Source organism: Ursus maritimus, unplaced genomic scaffold, assembly GCF_017311325.1.
Source record: "Ursus maritimus isolate PB19 unplaced genomic scaffold, ASM1731132v1 scaffold_20, whole genome shotgun sequence".
In the NCBI taxonomy this organism is placed as follows: Eukaryota; Metazoa; Chordata; class Mammalia; order Carnivora; family Ursidae; genus Ursus; species Ursus maritimus.
In genome coordinates this window covers 44510958-44531236 of record NW_024424453.1, presented here as the reverse complement: position 1 = coordinate 44531236, position 20279 = coordinate 44510958, and the positions used below count along the sequence as shown (strand labels likewise).

Below are 20279 nucleotides of genomic sequence, written 5' to 3'. Positions count from 1 at the left end.
GGAAGGGGAGGGGAGGGAAGGGAAGGGAAGGGAAGGGAAGGGAAGGGAAGGGAAGAAAAGGAGAAAAGAAAAGGAGGGGAAAGAAAAGGAAAGACAAGAAAAAAGAAAAGAATACATAAAAGCTTGGAATTCTTTTAAAAGGATACTGTTAGGTAGGTTTTCCCTTCAGCAATTTGTTTTGTTTAGTTTTGTTTTCTACAACATGAACCAGAATTATTTCAAGGTTTCAGAAAACAAACATCCTTAATCTTGATTTGCTACTTCCCTCACCCTCTCATTTCTCACAGATGCCAACAAGGAGTTGATCATCATTAGGGATAGATGTTTGCTTCCGAGCAAGGCACAGGTGGCTTTATTTGGCAGGTGGGAGGCCTAGAGAGGGCATCTCTCTGAATACATTCTCTTGGTTTTGGATATCTGCAGTGATGTCAGGTTTCAAATGTTTTTGGTCAACTCTCTGTCCCTAACTAAAAGTCTCTTAAATTGTTCCTTAGAATCCACAAATTCTCCCTATATTACTTCAATCTTTTATTCCCTAATATACTGTTTGGTATTATGCATTTTTCTGAACGTCCCACCAGCAATTATTTGCGCAAATATTAGTGAATTTTCAATGAGTATTTTACATAAAAAATAGATTGGTGCTATCTCTATAAGCACAAATTCAAAGCAGTACATCAAAGTGTACCTCCATTTTTCTTAGTGAAAGACTTCTTCTTCTTCTTCTTCTTTTTTTTTTTTTTTTGTAATCCTTATGCCCAATGTGGGGCTCGAACTCATGACCCTGAGATGAAGAGTTGCATGCTCCATCTACTGAGCCAGCCAGGCACCCCGACCCGAAAGACTTCTTTTTAACTATAGACTTCTTCTTTAACTATAGTTGGACTGTTTCTAATAAATCACACTGTCAAATGTGTCCCATTATTTTATAGTCATCAAAGTGCTCAGATTCTGTAGGCTAGCATATACATATGTCAGTATAGACAAGGAAAAATGCAAATGTGTAGTGGAGAGCTATGCTTACTATAGCAACAAAAAAACCAAAAAAAGTCCACATGTATTTTAATCACATAGTGTTGAAATTTTGAAATTCTGAAATTCTCAAAAGCCAATTAAAACATGTTTAATACTGACACACTTTTGGGGGCCCATAGGTCTAGAGCACATAAAAGATTTAAAACTGGACCTCTTTGGTTTCCTAAATTACAGGATGGTGTCCTCTTAAACTTCCGTGTTTCCCAAACAGCTAGCATATACCAAAACAAACATTGTGTAAGATCCAAATTATTCTGTGAAGATTTTCCCAATCTCCGTAGTTGTAGAGATTGAGCAAGTCGTGGTAGCCTTCCATGTGGAGTGCTGCCAGCACCCTAGTTGCTGGCCAACTCATGGACTAGCAATAACATGTACTCCAGAGGAGTCCCCACTGATGGGAAGAAATGCACTGTGATCGTAATGGCAAATGCCATCAGGAGAAGGGGAAGAGGGGCAAGAGACAATAACGGCTAGGACTAGACAGGAATACACATGTCTAAGTGTTTTACCACCATCTACATAGCTCTATGCTCCCTTCTTTTCTATGTAGCTTGCTGGCTCTATCCAGTAAAATAACGTGTACAGGGGATGGATTCAGCCCAATGGAAAAGGAGAAGGAAGGAAAAAAGCTTCCATTAAAGACAAGATGACTTCATCATTTGAGTATCCACAGCAATAAGAGGGTACAACCTTTTTTTTTTTTTCATCTATAGGAAGCCACAAACTTTCCAAGGTTGATTCACTAAAGCAGTAGTTATTAATCTTTGATACATATTAGAATCACCTGGGTTTTTTTTTTTTTTTCCACCCGAGATCTTTTAAAAATCCTGATGTCCAGTCAATACCGCAGACAAATAAATCAGACTCTGGGGATAGGACCCAGGCATAAATATTTTTTAAAGCTCTCTAAATAATTGCAGAAAAGACTATACAGAAAAGTGTGAGAACCGGTGCACTTATGTGACTATAGATTCCCAAGGGATCTTGTTAAAATGCAAATTCTGATTCAGTAATTCTAGGTGGTGTCTCAGACTTTGCATTTCTAACAAGCTTCCCAGCAATGCTGAAGATGACTCTGGTCCAGGGACCACTCTCTTGGGTAACAAGGCACTAGCCAACTCAGTCACATAGTTGCAAACTTTTTTGTCCTGCCCTAGTTATGAGTATTTGTGGTTAACATTTGATGGGGTAGTGGGGTAGTGATTTGGTCTCTGATCTTTAAGTATAAAACCAATACTTCCCTCTTACCTCTATAGCAAGTTGGTTTATTTCGTGTGCAAAGCACAACATAGGCATGTTGGAGTTCTTTCAAAAAGTGAGCTTGCAACGTCAAATTTTAGAGCAGCACAAAACCACACATCAGGATTGCTTGCGTTATGGGGGACCACGGTACCGGAGGCTGAGATTTGTCATCCCTACGTCTTTCTATAAGACAGAGACAGACTTACTTCAATAGAAACAGCTGTCGGAGGCACAGGCGTGTACTGGGGAATGTAGGTCCCTTGCATAGGAGCGGCAGCAGTCATATACTAGAGAGAATCAAAGAAAAACGCACGTGAACTTGAGATTGCAACCAGCAAGAAAAGTAGATATCACATGAAACTGACATGTGCAGCCCGCAGCCAGTGCGCTATTATAGTCTATTCCAACCAACAACGAGGCGGTTCCTATCAGCAGAGAATGACCTCTGCATACTGAGTCAGTATGAACAGCAGCCCGCCTCCATGGTATCAGTGTGGTATCATCCCCCTTCCCTTACTTTGTCTTTGTAACTGTTTTATCTGAGATCCCAACATGGCAGTTTCACGTCTAAAACATGCATCCCATAAGGGCAGGGATGATGTCTTTTTTTTTTTCTTGTCATTTTATTGCTATCACCTATCACACAGTAGGCTCTCAAAGAATCATTTGTTGAATGAATGAATCATCAGATTGTTAGCGATCATTTCTTTTCTAACTAAAAAAAAAAAAGAAAAAATAGAGGAATAATGCAAGAGATACACATGGAGCAATATTCAGAATTGGCACATGTTCTGATTTTGTCATTTTCCTATCACTTTTTTAGGTGCAAAGAAATAGTATTATAGCTGTTAATAACTCTGAGCTCACTGTAGATATTAATTTCACCTTTGTGCCCTTCCCCCTTCCATGCTCATATCTCGGGCAGTATTTTCTTTTCAACTCCTTTAATTCTCCAAATGTTCTTCATCTGGATGGACAATGAAACCGTCAAAGCATTTTTCACTAAGCTGGAGTATTCAGTAAACCATGCATTGGGAATAACCTGCATTTTCACATTGCAGAAAGGGACCCCCAGGAAAATTACTTGCTCATCCACATAAGCCAAATTTCACATTCCCATGTCTAATGCACATTTCCCCTGCAAATTCAACATTCTACTCTTTGAGAACAGAATTTTCTATGGAATCAGGGGCGCCTGGGTGGTGCAGTCGTTAAGCGTCTGCTTTCTGCTCAGGGCGTGATCCCAGCTTTCTGGGATCGAGCCCCACATCAGGCTCCTCCACTGGGAGCCTGCTTCTTCCTCTCCCACTCCCCCTACTTGTGTTCCCTCTCTTGCTGGCTGTGTCTCTCCGTCAAATAAATAAATAAAATCCTTAAAAAAAAAAAAAAGAATTTTCTATGGAATCAGCTGTATTCCTGAGCTCCTGAACTTGACCAACATCACAAAACGTCAGAACCCGCATCATCTACTGAAGACAAGTTTTCTCCACTCACAAGGGTTAGAGATATGATTTTGATGGAAAACTGCAAGCCTCTGCTCCTTTATTCTTCTAAATTTGCTGGGTTCAAATACAAATGCCACGCATAGCTATGCAAAACCTAAATTACTATGTTTTACGTATCTTGGTACTTTCAGTGTGCAAGCGACGTAATGGTTCTGAATCAAAGGAAATATCTGAATGGAGATGAGCGTCATTTGTTGGTGGTGGTGTTTAGTATTCATGGAGAATGATCGCAATTAAGCAACTCTGGAATAAGTGTATCTCCATCCTAAACTAAAAACTGTCTTACTGCATCTACTTGCTAAAAATAGAGACAGCCTTAATGAAACAACCCTAAGTCAAACAAACCAAACTTGTCTATAATCCACATGTAGCAAGTAATAATTGGGTAACACTAATGACAACTAAGTTCAATTCCTATCTATATAAAAACAACCGTGTCACTTGGACCAAGAGCAACTATTGAATGGCCTGGAGATATGATTAATTTTGGTTTCCACTTGAAAATCACCAGAGATTTCTACTGAAATTGTCCAGACTGTCATCTCCTTAAAGGCACGGGCCAACCTTTTCACGTCTCTGTATCTTCCAACCCACCATGCCATGCCTGATACTCAATAAATAATTGTCCAAGGACTGAAGAAAAATTTACAAGAAGAAAGCCTTCCATTTCCAGTTACAAATCTCGCATGCCCTTAGCCGTTAATAATTCTGAGCTCACTGTAGATATTAATTTCACCAGCCTCATAGTTTGTTTATATAACCTTTAAACATATACTTTAGCCAACTCTGCTCATTATTGTCCTAGTGTCTTTAAGCAGACCTAGGTACTCAGGTATCTGATCACTATCAATTTTTCAGAGAAGTATAGAACTCGGGGGTCACCTTTCAGCAAATAGTATTCCACATCTAGAGCTCTATGGCAGGTGCTAACAAACTGCTCTACGAAGTATTTTGGGGATAACAGTTCATTGGCCATTTCAGATAGGTGGTTTTCTTATACAGGTTATTAAAATTCTTTAACTGAACATTCTCTATAATATATTATTTTTGAATGGTAGCTCAGCTGAGAAAAGAGCTGTGTTCTAGTGCATTCTGGCAAATGCTGCAGAATGTATCTTCTTTTGTGATATTGACATACAATAAAACTGAGTTTTATAGCAGCCTATCTAAAGATGATTAAACCACCCTTCCTTCCTTCCTTCCTTCCTTCCTTCCTTCCTTCCTTCCTTCCTTCCTTCCTTCCTTCCTTCCTTCCTTCCTTCCTTCCTTCCTTCCTTCCTGTAGCACCTACTAATTTTGCTTAGAATTCGTTGCTGGAGGGGAGGGGGTTGGGGGGTGATGGACTTTGGGGAAGGTATGTGTTGTGGTGAGTGCTGGGTGTTGAGTAAGACTGATGAATCACAGACCCGTAGTCCTGAAACAAATAACACATTATATGTTAATTAAAAAAAAAAAAAAAGAACTAGTGCCCTAGGGAACATACTTTGGAAAATGCTTCTCTAATTGAATCTCAAAAGGAGACTATATTTTTGCCAACTGTGAATTTATGTGAGCCCAGAGCTGGTTCTATTGGGGCTCATGTTCTACCTTCTGGTCATGGTTTTCCAAGATTTATAATATACTAGTAAAAGAATACCTCATTGATTTGGGCATTTTCTATTCCAAAGTTAGTAATTCCAAATGTTGCAACTGGGCCCAGTAAGTGAGAGTGTATCCTTTGCATGAGAAGATTGTATCACTGGCACTCACCTATAGGACACTACTTTGACCTGTCCCTGCTTCACTGTCTGCATCCCTCAGGAGCCATTTCTGTGAACTATAAGTAGGGCATGGCCTGGGTCACTCAGAGCAACACTGACTATCTCTCTAGTTCAGTAGTTCACCAACCTCGCTGTTAGACCTCCCCTGCCGAACTAGAGTTCTCAGGCAGTGCAGTTAATGAAAAGCGTTTTATGTGATTCTTAGCTAAGCTTCTTCAGATAACTCTGAGTTAATTCAAAACCTCATCTGTATTTTGTCCAGTAGACATGAATCAGTATATTTTCACAACTCCTATTACATTCAGTGAAGTTGTTAACGTGGCCCAAACTGAACTGCTTATGGCACAAATTCATACTCCTTTTTAGAACAATGCTGTGAGCTAGGAAGGATGGCTCACCCATTTCACAGATTGAGATAAGATGCTGTGTAATAGGAATAAATTTCAGTTCTTCTGACCCATGACTGAGGACACGTTTCAGTCTACTTCTTTATCTTTGAAATAAGGTCTTAGGACTTTCCTTTTGATTGTTCCCATCTAATATAGACGTCAAATTGGTTTGTCGTTGTTAATGGGCTGGAGAAACTGGAGATCCATTGAAGAAACATGGAATGATAGGCCTTTGGTTAATATCTTTATTTCCATTCATTTTTTATTTTACTTTATACTCATAATACCTAACTTTCTTCCAGGAGGACTACCCTATGGGTTTAACTTATTTTACAATTTAACTTACTCTTCAGCTACTCCTTTGAACAGAACCGAGAGATTTTATAGTAGGAATGACATCAGCTCAGTTCAGTGTGCTGTATCTTTTAATGAAAAAAAAAATCTTTTGTTTTGTTTTGTTCTCACAGAAAAGATAATAGACAGAGCTTGAGAACATTGAAAATTAGGGATAGGCTTATTTTAAACAAGTCAGTACTGTGGAGCTTTATGCCCCATAAGACTATTATTTCTGGATAAACTTTTGCAATAAAACTCTGCAGTAGTAGGCACATACGTTCTAGGGTGAAGCCTCAAGAAGTGACAGCTTTGTAAAATTCGGAGCAAATGCTTACAGGAAACGGCTCCAGCTATGTGTAAGATCAACTCCCAGCTTTAGGTAATTGGTGACAAATAACTCTGAACTTTCTCGGCAAGCACAGTTTGATTTCCTTAAGAGCACAGATAAACTACAGTCAGACTTAATAATCCAGGCTGCACAAACACTGTTTACATCTGGAAGCCTCAGAGACTTCTTTTATTTTATCCAGCTAACAAATGACAAAAGACTAAGAGAATGCCCTGTAATATAAGAAATCTGCCCTTTCAGCTTGATAAATTCCAGTGGATTACTTATTAAAACCATACTAAGAATGGATGTATATCCTTTAAGCTAATTTCTTTTATTGGTATGTCTCAAAGGCTAGAAAATATCTGCCACCATTCTTTCATGAGTACAAATTATTTTGCTTTTTTTTTTTTTGGATACAATGGCTGATGAGAACCACATTGCAATGAGATGATACGGATAAAAGGAGTACGTCCATACGTTATTTCCTTGTTGGTAGCAACCCAAGGTTTAGGGATGAACGGAGAAATTTTATGATTTTGGTAAACAGCTTGATTATTTCTACATATTCTCAAAGCACTGGATTTTCACATGTAAGTTTGAAGGAGACCTGAATAGCCATTTTCAAACCCACAGAATAAATTCCAGACTCCATCACTTGTTCCAAGAAGTCTAGACGCTGCATCACCAAGATAGTTACACAAAGACAGAAGAAAAAAATGGTGAAATTGGAGAGGAATTGTGTTTTTGCCTATTTAAGTCAGGACAAACTGTTTCTATTACTGTGAAATCATTGATTATTTCTGAGGAAACAAAACTTCACATTTCTAGTTCTGGATTTACTTTCTCTTCCCCCACCAAAGCAAAACAAATATGTTTTATATATTTCCTGTGAGGAAATTTTCATTTAATAATATGTAGAGCAAGGGAGTAGCAAGGAATTTCCTACATTTGAATTTTTGAAATTTCCCCAAATAATTTATCAAACTTGCTCATTTGGAGTTGTCACTATACTGCTTAGATTTGAAATTGGTGCTTCTGGTCCTTGCTATAAAATTCTTCAAGCTGCTTAACAAATTCCAGAAAGACGAGTTGTCCAGATACTATCAAACCTGGAAAGTCAATAAAGATACAGGAAAGTTGCAAAAATGCACCTCAGAAAGGAAGTTGAGCAGAAGAAAGCAGCATCATGGAAGATGATGCCAACAGAATGCAGTGCGAATTACTTTCAAGGTCATCCACTGTAAAGTTTTTTCTAACAAAGCAAGCTTAAGGATATAGAGAACAGCCTGGGTTGGGTAAGTGGCCGAGGGAGAGACATGGTGTTACCTCAGGTAGAGGTATTTTGTGGTGTGTAGATTTGTAAAATTCTGTCATCTCAGAGCTGGGGAGCAATACCTGGACCCAGGATGGCAAGTTGGTATCATTTTACATGCTTGCTTTGACTAAGCAGTAATAGCTGCCTGGAGTGAAATTCTAAGAAGGTCTCTAAGTCTCCATGCCACTCAATGAATGACAGACCATCCATAGGAGGAAAGCCAGAGAGATTCTTCTTGAAAGGAAAGAGTGTCCACTAGGCTGGATCCCTATATGGGCCCCCACTGTACATTCTTCCTATATTCTTTCTACTTCTGTCAGTAAAACGTTGGAGAATGAAGTGGATCCTCATCCAGAATAATAGTAATGAATGCTTTCATGATGTTTTGTGCTAGTATGAATTTATAAAGTAGGTACATACTAACAGAAATAACAAAGTAGACAGTTGTGAAAAACGAAATAATTATGCCTGAAGAGTAGGTGGAGGTGAATACAGATAGCAGCATATACTTCACTTATTAGGAGTAAAAACCTCAAGGAGGAAAGATGGCCACTGGATGGCTTGATAAAAATGGAAGCCCAGAATTCTTAGGAGTATGTAATCTATACTATTCACGCAGTTCCCTGGAATAGTACTAAACATAATCCACAGAGTGGTGTGCATTAAATTATTAAAAAAAATAAACATTGTCAACATTGTATTCTGGGGTGGCACCATTTTTTGTCAACACATAGCAAGAAGAGTAACAAGGAAAGAGTCTTGGAAGTTGTTCTCAGCTTGGAAATTTACAAAATCTCATCCGCTGCACAACAGGGAGAAGTAGTCATTCCCATATAATCACAGGCTAAGGAGGCTTTCAGTTTTGCAGAGAAAGGAATTTTCGTGAATGTATTGGAAAAATCCAAAGTCTGTTAGGCTCGAGCTTGTGCACAGATCACTGTGGTAGTAATAAAAATAAGATATAATACTGTGGAAATGTAGCCAATTGAGAAACTCTGTCTAAAATTTGAACTTCATATAACTCTATATAGGCATCATGAATTCCTTCTACCCTCTCAATTTTTAAAAAAAATATTTGCTTTATTGATTGATCGATTTAAAAAACAATTATTAGAATTAACAAGGGAAGTTAGCAAGGTTGCTGGATATGTTAATAAAAAAAACTAGTTCTATATATTAGCCTCAGACAATTAAAAATGAAATTTAAAATGATACTATATTTGTAGCATCAAGAAAATCAAATACCTAGAAATAACTTTGAGAAAAGGCATGAAAACTTCTATACTGAAAATTAGAAAGCATTGATGACAAGAATTAAACAAGACCTAAATAAATGAGGAGATATATCACATACATGGATCAGAAGACTCAATCTTGTTAAAATGTTAATTCTTCTGAAAAGAATTGATAAATTCAATGTAATTCCAGTTGAGATCCAAGTACGTTTCTTGGTAGAAGTCAACAAATTCACTTTAGAATTTATACAGAAAGGCAAGAGACCCAGAATATCCAAGAAAATTTGGGGAAAGAAAAAGTTGAAGGATGCATACTAGTAGATATCAAGATTTACTAAAAAATCATGGCAATTAAGATATTGTGGTATTGTTGCAAGGAGAGAAAGAGTATCACCATAATTCAATGTAGGCAAGAATGATCTTTTTAATAAATGATACTGTATCAGCTAGATATCTCTCTATAGGAAAAATGATCCTTGATTCTTGCCTCATACTATATATAACATTACTTTGAGATTGATCATAGGTATAAATTTGGAAGGTATTTCAATATAGTTTTCTAAAGAAATTAGGAGAAAGCATTCATGAAATTGAGAATAGCAAAGATTTCTTAAACATGACTGAAAAAGAACTAATAATAAAAGAAAATATTGATAGTTGGGCTTCATTAAAACTAAGAACTGCTAATTATCAGAAAACAAGGAAAAGATATTTACAGTACATATATCTGACAAAGCTTATAAATGTATATTTTTTAAAAAAGATCCACAATCAGTAAGAAGACTGAACACTGAATTTTTAAAAATGAGTTTGAATGAACTATTAATACACACAACAACTTACATGAATCTCCCAGGAATTATGGTTAGCAAGAAAAAGAATCCTAAAAGATAATATAGTGTGAGTCTATGTATATAACATTTTTTATATGATAACATTTTAGAAATGGAGAACAAGTTAGTGGTTGCCAAGGATTAGACATGGGCATAGGGGACTAATAGGGAGGCATGTATAGGTATAAAAGTGCAACAGAAGGATTCTTGTGATACTGAAACTGTTCAATATCTTGACTGTGGTGGTGGCTAAAAAAGTTATATAGGTAAAAATTGTATAGAAAGTGCACACAAGTGAGTATAAGTAAAACTGGGGACATCTGAATGAAATTTATAGATTGTATCAATGTCAATATCCTGCTTGTGATATTATACTATAATTTTGTAAAATATGACAATTGGGGGAAATTGAGGCAATTGTACAAGGGTTCTCTCTATACATGATTTCTTACAACTGCGTGTGAATCTACAAAATCTCAATAAAAAGTTCAATTAAAAAACAAAACAAAAATCTTGTACACTCAGACACTTCAGGAAAGAGAATATCTAAATTCCAAATGGCCAGTATGCATAAGAATACATAACCTCACTCACTGGTCATCAGGAAAATGCAAGTTAAAAATATTATGATATAACACTATACTCTGACCAGCAGGACAAAAATGAAAAAGACTGACAATACCAAGTGTTGGAGAGAATGCAGACAACTGGAACTCTCATACACCATTAGTAGGGGCATAAATTGGTACATCCACTCTGTAAAACTGTTGGGCAGAAGATTTACAGAATCTATGAACGAGCAATCCCACTCCTAGGTATATGCACAATAGAAATTATTTCAAATGTACACCAAGAGATAGGTGCCAGATATTTAGAGCAGCATTATTTATAATGGCTCCAAGCTAGAAATAACCTAAACGTCTCTCAACAGTAGAATTAATAAATTGTAATATATTTATATTGTATGATACAAGCAATGATAAAAGACCCCTTGCTCTACAAATATGGATGAATCTCACAGATTAATTTTGATTTTAAAAAAGGTAAACATAAAAAGCTTTGCATTGTAGGATTCTATTTACTTAAAGTTCAAAAACAATCAAAACAAATCTGCGTTGATAGAGATCAGGGTTGTAGGTATTTTTATGGGGATAATAAAGGGGCAGGGACGCAAAAGAGGCTTCTGTAATAACAGGATGTTTTGTATCTTGATATAGGTGGTACATAGATGAGTATCCACCACTTTACACTTTCTAAAACTTACTGAGCTGTAAACTTACGAATTGTGCATTCTTTTGTACCTAGTTTATATTCTCTAAAGGAGTTCACAGGAAAGAAAAAAGGACCAACAGAGAAAAGGAAAGATTGACCTTAGGGGACAGCAGGGCCAACTTATCCATGTAAACAGGCTAGATTGAGTGGATTCAGACACAAGTTTGGGAGGTTTGTAAGGTATCTAAGCTATTTTGTCATTGTTTCTATTTTTTGAGGCAAGGTGTGAGGTGCAAGTGAGAGGTGGTAGGTTTGGGAGAAGGTATGACATGGTTGTCTTGGAGAGTGAGAGCAAATGGACCAGGGATATGCAATAAGATTTCTGGGCAGTGCTGAGGTCCCATTTAAGTTGTGTGCTCATAAAAGTACTGTGAAACTTGGCAGCATTGGTGGCAGGCTTTGTTCTTGCCACATTTAGCTGTTCAAAGGAATGGGGCAGACGGAGAATTAGATGCAAGCAGGATCAACGTTTTACCAGGAGGAAAAGTGAGCAGGGGAGGTGAGGACACAGGAAAGGAAGTGATTGCAGTGTTCTGGTATAAGATCTAAACTAGGCATGGAAGTGAGCAAATGAATGAGAAAACCGATCCTGACAAAGTGGCAGGTAATAAGCAGGTAGGCAGGCTTAATGGTGTCAAAGAATTATTGCAATGAGGGTTGTTATTTTAAAGTGGTTGTAGAGGGAAGGAGGTGGTAGTCAGAGAATGGTCAGTTTGAAATTGAGTTATTTTCAAAATTGAGATTTGGAGTTGGCCTAGTGATTGCTAATAACAAATTCTAGGGTAGGGTAGAAAAAAGATGAGCAGAAGCAAGGAAGTCGGGAAATGAGAGACCAAGGTGCGCCATTATGAAATTCCAATGATAGATATATATTCTTAATTCACTTATTAGCAACATCCAATACAATTTTACTGAGCCTCTTTTATGTGCCAGGTTTTAAGTGAGCATATATGATAGTGTTGAAACATGGATTGGGCAATACGATGTGACAGAACCTAGGAGAAATAGATTTTGCTACTAACCCACTGGGAGTTCTGGATAGTTTATTCCTATTTTCTGATCTTAGGTATATGAAGCTATTTTATTTTATGTATTGTTCATTGTTGCCAATCTTACATTCACCGCAATACCTGAGAACAGAGAGGCAAATGAAATCTTTGCAAGTTGATCTTTGCATTGCTATTACTTTTCCTCTGTTAGTCTTTCCATTTTGCATTTGAATTTCTGATTTATGGCTTCTTTTTTGTTTAACATTCTCTACTGTTCTTGCATATTAGAATGATTTACTGATGGTAAAGAATTAAAAGTCTCTGTAAAGTGGTGACCTTTTCAAATGAGAGAGGCTACTGAGGTCAAATCATTTATTTAAATCAATCTCTAAATTTGAAAGTATCAAGAAGAATTCACTTAACAAATGATCTGACGGACCTATTATCTAGATGGTTCTTTCATAAACTTATAGGAACACACAGCCCAACAACAAATATCCTCAGCTTCTTCAAACTCATTTAATCTTTTCTCGAGGAAACCAGGTTTTTAAATTTTTTAAATATTTATTTATTTATTTATTTTTGAAATAAAAGAACTGAAGGACTTTGTCAAGAAGATAGATAAGTGAACTAAGAAGTCCTCAATGGAAACTCTGTTGTTTTCTGTTTAAGTCTGTGACTAACGCAGTAATTTGAGCTAAGTAAAGACACTTCGGCTGAAGGAAGGGAACTGATCCAGGGTGCCACACACACTGTAAATTCCATTTGCACCCAAAACATTTCCTCTCAACCATCTCAGGCCCACACACTGTGAATGCCAGTCATCCCAGTGGACTGCAGTAGACACAACAAGAGGAAATGTTGAGGGTACCCTACAATATCCTTTGAAAGAATCCAGTCTCTACAAGAGTCAATAAACACGTTCGTTTTTGATGTGTTTGTTTTTCAGTGAAGAAACCTTCAGAGAAGAAGCTTGACCTATTCGGCTCGTTAGAATATTCATATTAGAGATTGAGCCATACGGATGGGGAGCAAATGAAGGAGAACAGGGTGGAAGGGGAAAGAAAGGAAAAGAAGGATCAACATTCCAAATAAGGAGGAAAGAAGAGCAATTGACAGGAACTGGGCATGAAGCTATTTGAGAAAAATACTTCTAGGAAGTGTTCATATTTAGGAAAAACCAAAGATTTACATGGCACTGCTGTACCTCTATGAGCATATGTAACGTTGGTAATACAAAAACATAATGGAGGAGTTTCTGCCTGGCTATAGATGTTATCATTCTTTCCTCCAAGGATATGAAGCATTCAAAGAAAAGAGCCAAATGCAAAAAGATGAGAGGATTGGAGGGAAATAGACCTTCTGGTGCCAGAGTCCAGATTCCACTCCTCGCCACAAGAATTGGAGAATAGTTTGTTTGATGACAGCTGTCAAACAGTGGAGAGATGAAGAATGTTATCTTGCGGTAAATTTCAACCTACTTGCACTGAGTTCATAGCATCGTTGTGACCTATAACATCTGACTTACACTTGGCTTTACCCAAATCTGCCTGCCCACAGTGATAAGTACTCCTTTTGTAACTTCCTTCCTCTGTGCCTTTTGCTTTCCACCGTGTTCTAACCTCTTTCTATCCACTCATGACCCCCATCGAATACCTGTTTCTCAAACTGAGTCTAGATGCTAAATTCCTATTGAAGCCTCATTTCCATCCCTAATTTGGAAGTGATCTCTCTCCTCTGACATCTGACAGCTCTTTATCTGTACTTCCGCTACAGCTCTTATCACTCAAACCCTGAAAGCTTCTAGAGGCACTATGGCTGATTCATCATGGTTGGCACCGAATATGCAATTATTGAATGAATGAATGAATGACTGCAAAAATGGATGCATAATTCAGCACTCTGGGTGCTCAAGCTGTATAACCCACAGGAGCCATACAGTTGTTTAGGGAAGAGCACAGAAATCCTAATCTTTTGTTTTCGTCTTGACGCCTGTGATGATTTGTTTTATGTGTCAACTTGACTGGGCTAAGGGATGCCCAGATAGCTGGGAAAATTGTATTTCTGAGTGTGTCTGGGAGGATCTTCTGCAGAAAATTTAACATTTGAATTGGTAGTCTAAGTAAGGAAGATCATCTTCACCAATGTGGGTGGGCATCAGCCAACTCCCTGAGGGCTTGAGTAGACTTAAAAAAAAAGTAGAGGAAGGGCAAAAGTTCTCTTACTTTTCTTGACCTGAGACATCCATTCTCCTGCCTTCAGACACGGGAGCTCTTGCTTCTATGGTTTTTCGACTCAGGGACTTACACCAGTGGTCCCCTGATTCTCAGGCTTCAGACTGGGAGTTTACAGCACTGGCTCCCTGATTCAGATTTGGAATGAATTATACCAGCTTACCTGGTTCTTCAGCTTGCAGACCACAGACTGTAGGGTTTCTTGGCCTCTAAAACCATGTAAGTCAATTCCTATAATAAGTTACCTTTTTGTCTATCTATCTCTCTATGTATTCTATCATCTATCTATCTATCTATCTATCTATCTATCTATCTATCTATTATCTATCTATTATCTATCTATCTATCTATCTATCTATCTATCTATCTATCTATCTATCATCTATCTATCATCATCTATCTATCTCCTACTAGTTCTGTTTCTGTACAGAACCCTAATACAATGCCTATGCCATAAATGAATTAGTAGACAAAATGTGCTTATAGTGTGTCTTCAAGTTTGGAAGCACATTATGGCATGAAAGAATACTAATGAAAATTATTATAAAGAGTAGAGATGAGACTTTCCTAAGACCCACCAAAGTTCTTTAATAGAAAATACCCAATATTGGTGGAGACTCTTGATTCAGGCCTTCAGATACTGGAAACCCCAAATTGTAAGAAAACGCCAGATTCGCTCAGGAATCCATATTCCAAAGACTGCTTCAAGCCTGAGTGAGAACATCTCACCTGCATTAAGTGACCATTGGATTTTTCAGGGAGAGCACTAGAAACTCAGGGAGAATAAGGTCAGCATGCTTGTGAACAGAAGGGAAAATGAGTGAAATCTTTTCACTGGGATACGCTGAAAGGTAAATATTTGGAATTGTTTCATCAGAGCATTAGAGAGAGAGATGACCCAGGATAAAAGAAAAAATTCAAGTCCCATCATTATTATTAATGGTGGTAGTGAGGGTCCTGGCAAGAGAACAGGTGAAGCAACACACAATGCTTTCTTGGCTGGACAGGGAAAGAAATGGAATAGGGAAAGTTGATGGATGCAGCAGAAAAGGAGAGATGCAAGAATGAAATGCTGATTAACAACTATGAGGGCTTTAAGATTTTAAAGAGGCAGCCACTATGGTTAGATCTATAATGTGGCCTTTGACATGGGGGGCTGGAGTTACATAAGGTAAAGGTCATTGAATTATCAAGAAGGTGAAGGGATGTTGACACCACGGTAATAATGAGGCAGGAGTTGGAAGCAAGAGGAGACTAGTGACAAAAGGCCATACTGAATGTGGGGGTTGGCAAGGAGATCAATGAATGATAGCAAAAAGAAGAGGAAAAGGATAACATCCCGTGGCAATGTCATTAAAAGAAGGAATTTGCACGCTGTATACAAGAGGCAATAGTGATGTAAAAGACTGCTAACCCCTCCTTCCAGCTCCATTGGTCACAGGAGAAAGTAAAGTCTGTATCTAAGAAGGTGGTTGAGGAAAACAGATTTTAGGTGAGACATGAAGAAGAAATAATTTTTCATGAGGATGTAGGGGAATTTATCTTTGTGTTTTACAAAGTGCTTTCAGAAAGACACAGAGAAAAAGATAGCATAGGAGGTCAGCAGTAAATGGGTGATCCATTGGGCAAGCAGTATGGAGTATCTTGATGATAAAGACTAGATGAAGGTGGAAGCCCCAGCCAACTGAATTAGAATGGTGATTCCAGAGACCAGAGAGAGAAGCCTGTTGGCATTTGCTCACCTCCAGGTTCCAGCCAGGCCAGGTGAGATCTCAGATGGTTTCACAGCCTGATGAATGAATGCCTGTAAGTCATGCTAAAACTATTACTTGTTGGATATCTAAATAGACTTTCTTCTTTTTTTCCCACCTGTTCAATACTAGAGGCCATTCATTCTAGAGAGTTGAAAGTTTGAATTCAAGTTCAGTCTAAGCCTAAGCAAATGTTCTCTGTACGGAACTGTACAAAATGAATGAATCTTGAAAATGCTTTTCAGAAACCACCATTGGTATTATTACTCCGAATCACAAGTGCTTTCACAATTTCTTAATGGACAGGGAGAAAGGATGCCTATCATAACTCTCCTTATCATTAGTGTTGATCAGAAAAGCTTCTCTGAAAGACAGCCAAACCTTCCACCCATAAAATAATCTAGTAGCAAAACTAAAATACTTTTCTTCTGGTTTTGTTTCCTGTTCTTTGTTTTTGCTGTTGCTATTATTTTGAGCACATTAACATTAATACAGTATTTTTGGTGCTCTTTAACACATAAGAAATATCCTTATTTAATGTTTGCATTCTGTTTGTTTTACTTCCTGGCATCTAGATGTTTGACAATAAGATGATTTGGGGGTTGATTCATAGTTTACCATATCAGTTTGAAGAGCATCTAAAAAATAAACGACTCTAACACTAGGCTTCAAATTTAGCAAATGAATGATAAAGATAATGATGTTTACAGTAAATATGTATGTATTCACAAATTTAAAAAGTGGAAACCTCATTTTTTTGGGACAGTTGTCGATACACATTGCAAAGGGATTTCTCAATTTGAGCATGAGTGTAAGACTACATAAAGATTGTTTTTTAAAAATAATCATTACCTATTTAACAATAGGGATTTAGAAATAATTTTCCATTTGATTTTCAGGGCAATATGAAAGAAATCTAAAGTCTCTAATAATAATAACAACCCATAAAACTAGGAAAATATGTCTACAGTGTTTAGCATGATGGTTGAGAAAGACCTAGGTTTGTATCTATAAATCTCAGTTTTCTTGTAAAATTCTTTAAAGGTTTCTTGGAAATATTAACGAAATAATGCACACAAGGCTCTTAGCACAGGGCTGGGTACCTATTAAGAACCCAAGAGATAAGAACTGTCACTATTATTGGTTTTATTTTTGTTGGTGTTATTATTATGATAAGACAAAACTTTCATTATCTTAATATTTAGGATCAGAAATCAGCTTAGGCAGGAAATGCTTATTTATTTTCTCATAGAAATTACATTGAGACACCTGGGGTGGACATAGGGCCCTAAAGGCATGGATGGCAGACACTCACCCAACATGAAAAGAGAGTTCTAAAGAGATGAAGTGGGAGAAAAAGGGAGAGCCAGAGGAAACACCATGAGGGTGGCAGTGGAGATGGGGAGAGATGCCCATGAGCAGAATGAGCCTAAGGATATAGAAGGGAAGAAGAGTGGGCAAAATCCCACCATGGGGAAGTGGCGAAAGGACTTTTCATGCACAGGGATGCAACTTCATAATCAATTTGAGATTGTTTAAATGCCCATTATGTGTCCATTACTGAGCATGCCCAAGAGTTCATGAATGTTATTCTGAATAGGATTTTTTGTGAAAACTGGAAAGGTGGTAAACTCACATCTGAATTAACACAATGCAGAATACAGAGAGCAGACAGAGGTGCCTATAATACCCTAGAAATGTTTACCTATTTTGGAAAGATGTGGACTTCCAATGGGTATGGAATTGGGGTTTCCAGCCAATCCTATCTGGTTTAAAAATATTGGGGGACCCAGTGACATTTGGGTAAACATTCTTAAACAAAGAAGGTAAAATTGAGTATGGTCAACTCGGAAGGGCTGAAAAGTTACCCTAAATCTTAATATTTTCTCATCCACTGGAAAAATAAGAAATAAAGGGTTTGATCACGGACATAAGCATGTAAAAAGCAGTTCCAACAGGAAATAAAACTAATGGATATAAAAACTAAATAAACAAAAGGACCAGAAGTAAGACAACAGAGGAAGTAAGGTAACCAAAGACACATAGAGAGAAAAATCAATGTAGATATAACACTATTTTTAATTTTTACGTCCTGATTTTCCTTGGCTTGGTCCCACTTAGTTCATCTGTTCTTGACTTCTTTATCCTAGAAGACTTTAGTTTCTATTCAGAGCCTGGGGACATTCCTTCACTAACTGAAAGGCTACTATGGACACTATTTTCCTAGAACATTAACTACAGATGTTTCAACAGTTTTGGGCCTGTTTTTCTCTTTCCTTTGACCAAAGGAATTGTGTTTCCCACACACCGTTCAAAAATATTTATGAGATGCAACTATGTTTAACCAATGTCCTCTTTCATGAATTTCATGCCCACTTACAGAAAATAAAAATATATGTGTTGGAATTTCTTAAAAATGACCCTTAATTCTTATCTGAAGGATATTTACAAAACAAGAAGAGAAACTTAAAAAGAGGGATCAATGACTAAACTGTGACTCAAGATCACAAGTTATAATAAACACACATTCTAGAGAAAAGAAACGAACAATGACAAGAAGGAAGGTGTAGGCCTCATTTTTTCTTACCCACTCAGCAGCCATTCCCCCTTCTCAATAGGAACCTGGATTTCCTTTGAGAACCCTTATGTTGCCCTTTGCCAACCATGTAGCTAAAATGCAGTTAACTCCACAGTAGTGGAGTGGATGAGAGTAAACTTTCAGAATCAGCGAGACTACAGAAGATGTTTACTGAAGCTTCTGGGAAAGAAATTTTTTTTTTTTTTTTGGTGGAGATTTCTAGAAATGACTTTTGCCCTTTGCTGGCAGAGGATAGTGTGAGTATATGGGGTCATCGCTGGGACAGCCACTCTGCTACCAGGACAGGGGAGCGGGATAGGGTATGTCAGATGCGAGGCTGTGGAATGTAGATGACATCAGCTATGCAGAAAGAAAACAGGTCTTTAGTGACATCATTTGAGCCGTTAAATTAAACCATTGTGAGCGGATGTTTAAATATTCCTGTGGTTGGGGAGGTCATATGAATTTAAAAGAAGAAGTTAGGCAAAAGAGAAAAAGAGTTAAAAAAAAACCCCACAACATTATCAGCTTGGATAGAAGTGGCCAAAACCACAGCAGGCCAGGGTAACAGAGGCTGCTGTGTTACTCTGCCTGTTAGGCATTTTATCCTCTCTCATCCCGTCAATAAAAGTTGCTGATGGAAACTGCTCTGACATTGATAGTTGGCCGTCTCTTTTAAACATTTACCCAAATTCAGTTAGCCTAATTACTTCAAATACTTTTCATTACTATTTACAGTATCTCAAGACCATTTCCTAAATAGGAGATTCTAGTTAGCAGAGTTTTCTGAGATCTCTGAGGGAACTTACGGAAAATGGCCGCCGCTATTCCACATCTGCCTTGCAGCTTAATGTGGAAAAATCTGCCACAGTGCCTGACATTCCAGTACCAGGGTTAAATGTTAACACATTGAGAAATTAGTAGTTTATACCGTATAATAGGCCCTCAGGAAGGAGGTGAAGAAATCCTGAGAAACAGGCTCAGGTCAGTTTTGACAAAAGAAAGAACTGTAAGATTACTCTAGTTGATTGGATAGGCCCCAGAGATAAGAAAAGTTCTGAAACAGTTCTTAGAAAAGCCTAGGAGCAGAGAATATATAATGGAGTATGATTGGTCCCAAACTATCACTTTATTTGTACTAACTCTGCAAATACCACTAAATACTAGAGCTATTATATCCTGGTACCATTTCTGCTATCCTATCACTCGGCTTTCCTACCTGACTGGATTCCCCACACCTTCCCAGTGTAACTAAAGGTTGGATTTCTCTGGATACCACTCATTCAACTTATTTATTAGGTTAATCTTGGGACACTGACTTTTCTCATCTAAATTGTATGTAGCGCTTGTGACCCATGTATCCTATTTCTATCAGATATCTTGTATAATTTCTGAACTCCAATGTTAAACTCAATACATTACTTTATCTTTCTTCTGTTTTTAAAGTTTTATTTTAATTCCAGTTAGTTAACAG

The 20279-nt window shown here is 37.6% G+C and overlaps 1 protein-coding gene across 6 annotated transcripts in view; it reads right to left on the bottom strand.

Moving 5' to 3' along the window:
• Positions 1-20279, bottom strand: part of RBMS3 (RNA binding motif single stranded interacting protein 3) — a 672596-nt gene that overhangs the window by 10117 nt on the left and 642200 nt on the right. For all 6 annotated transcript variants that reach the window (XM_008709549.2, XM_040636892.1, XM_008709575.1 and 3 more), the window contains one exon: positions 2484-2564. In XM_008709549.2, coding sequence (XP_008707771.1) covers positions 2484-2564 — 81 coding nt within the window. The remainder of the gene's footprint in view (positions 1-2483; positions 2565-20279) is intronic.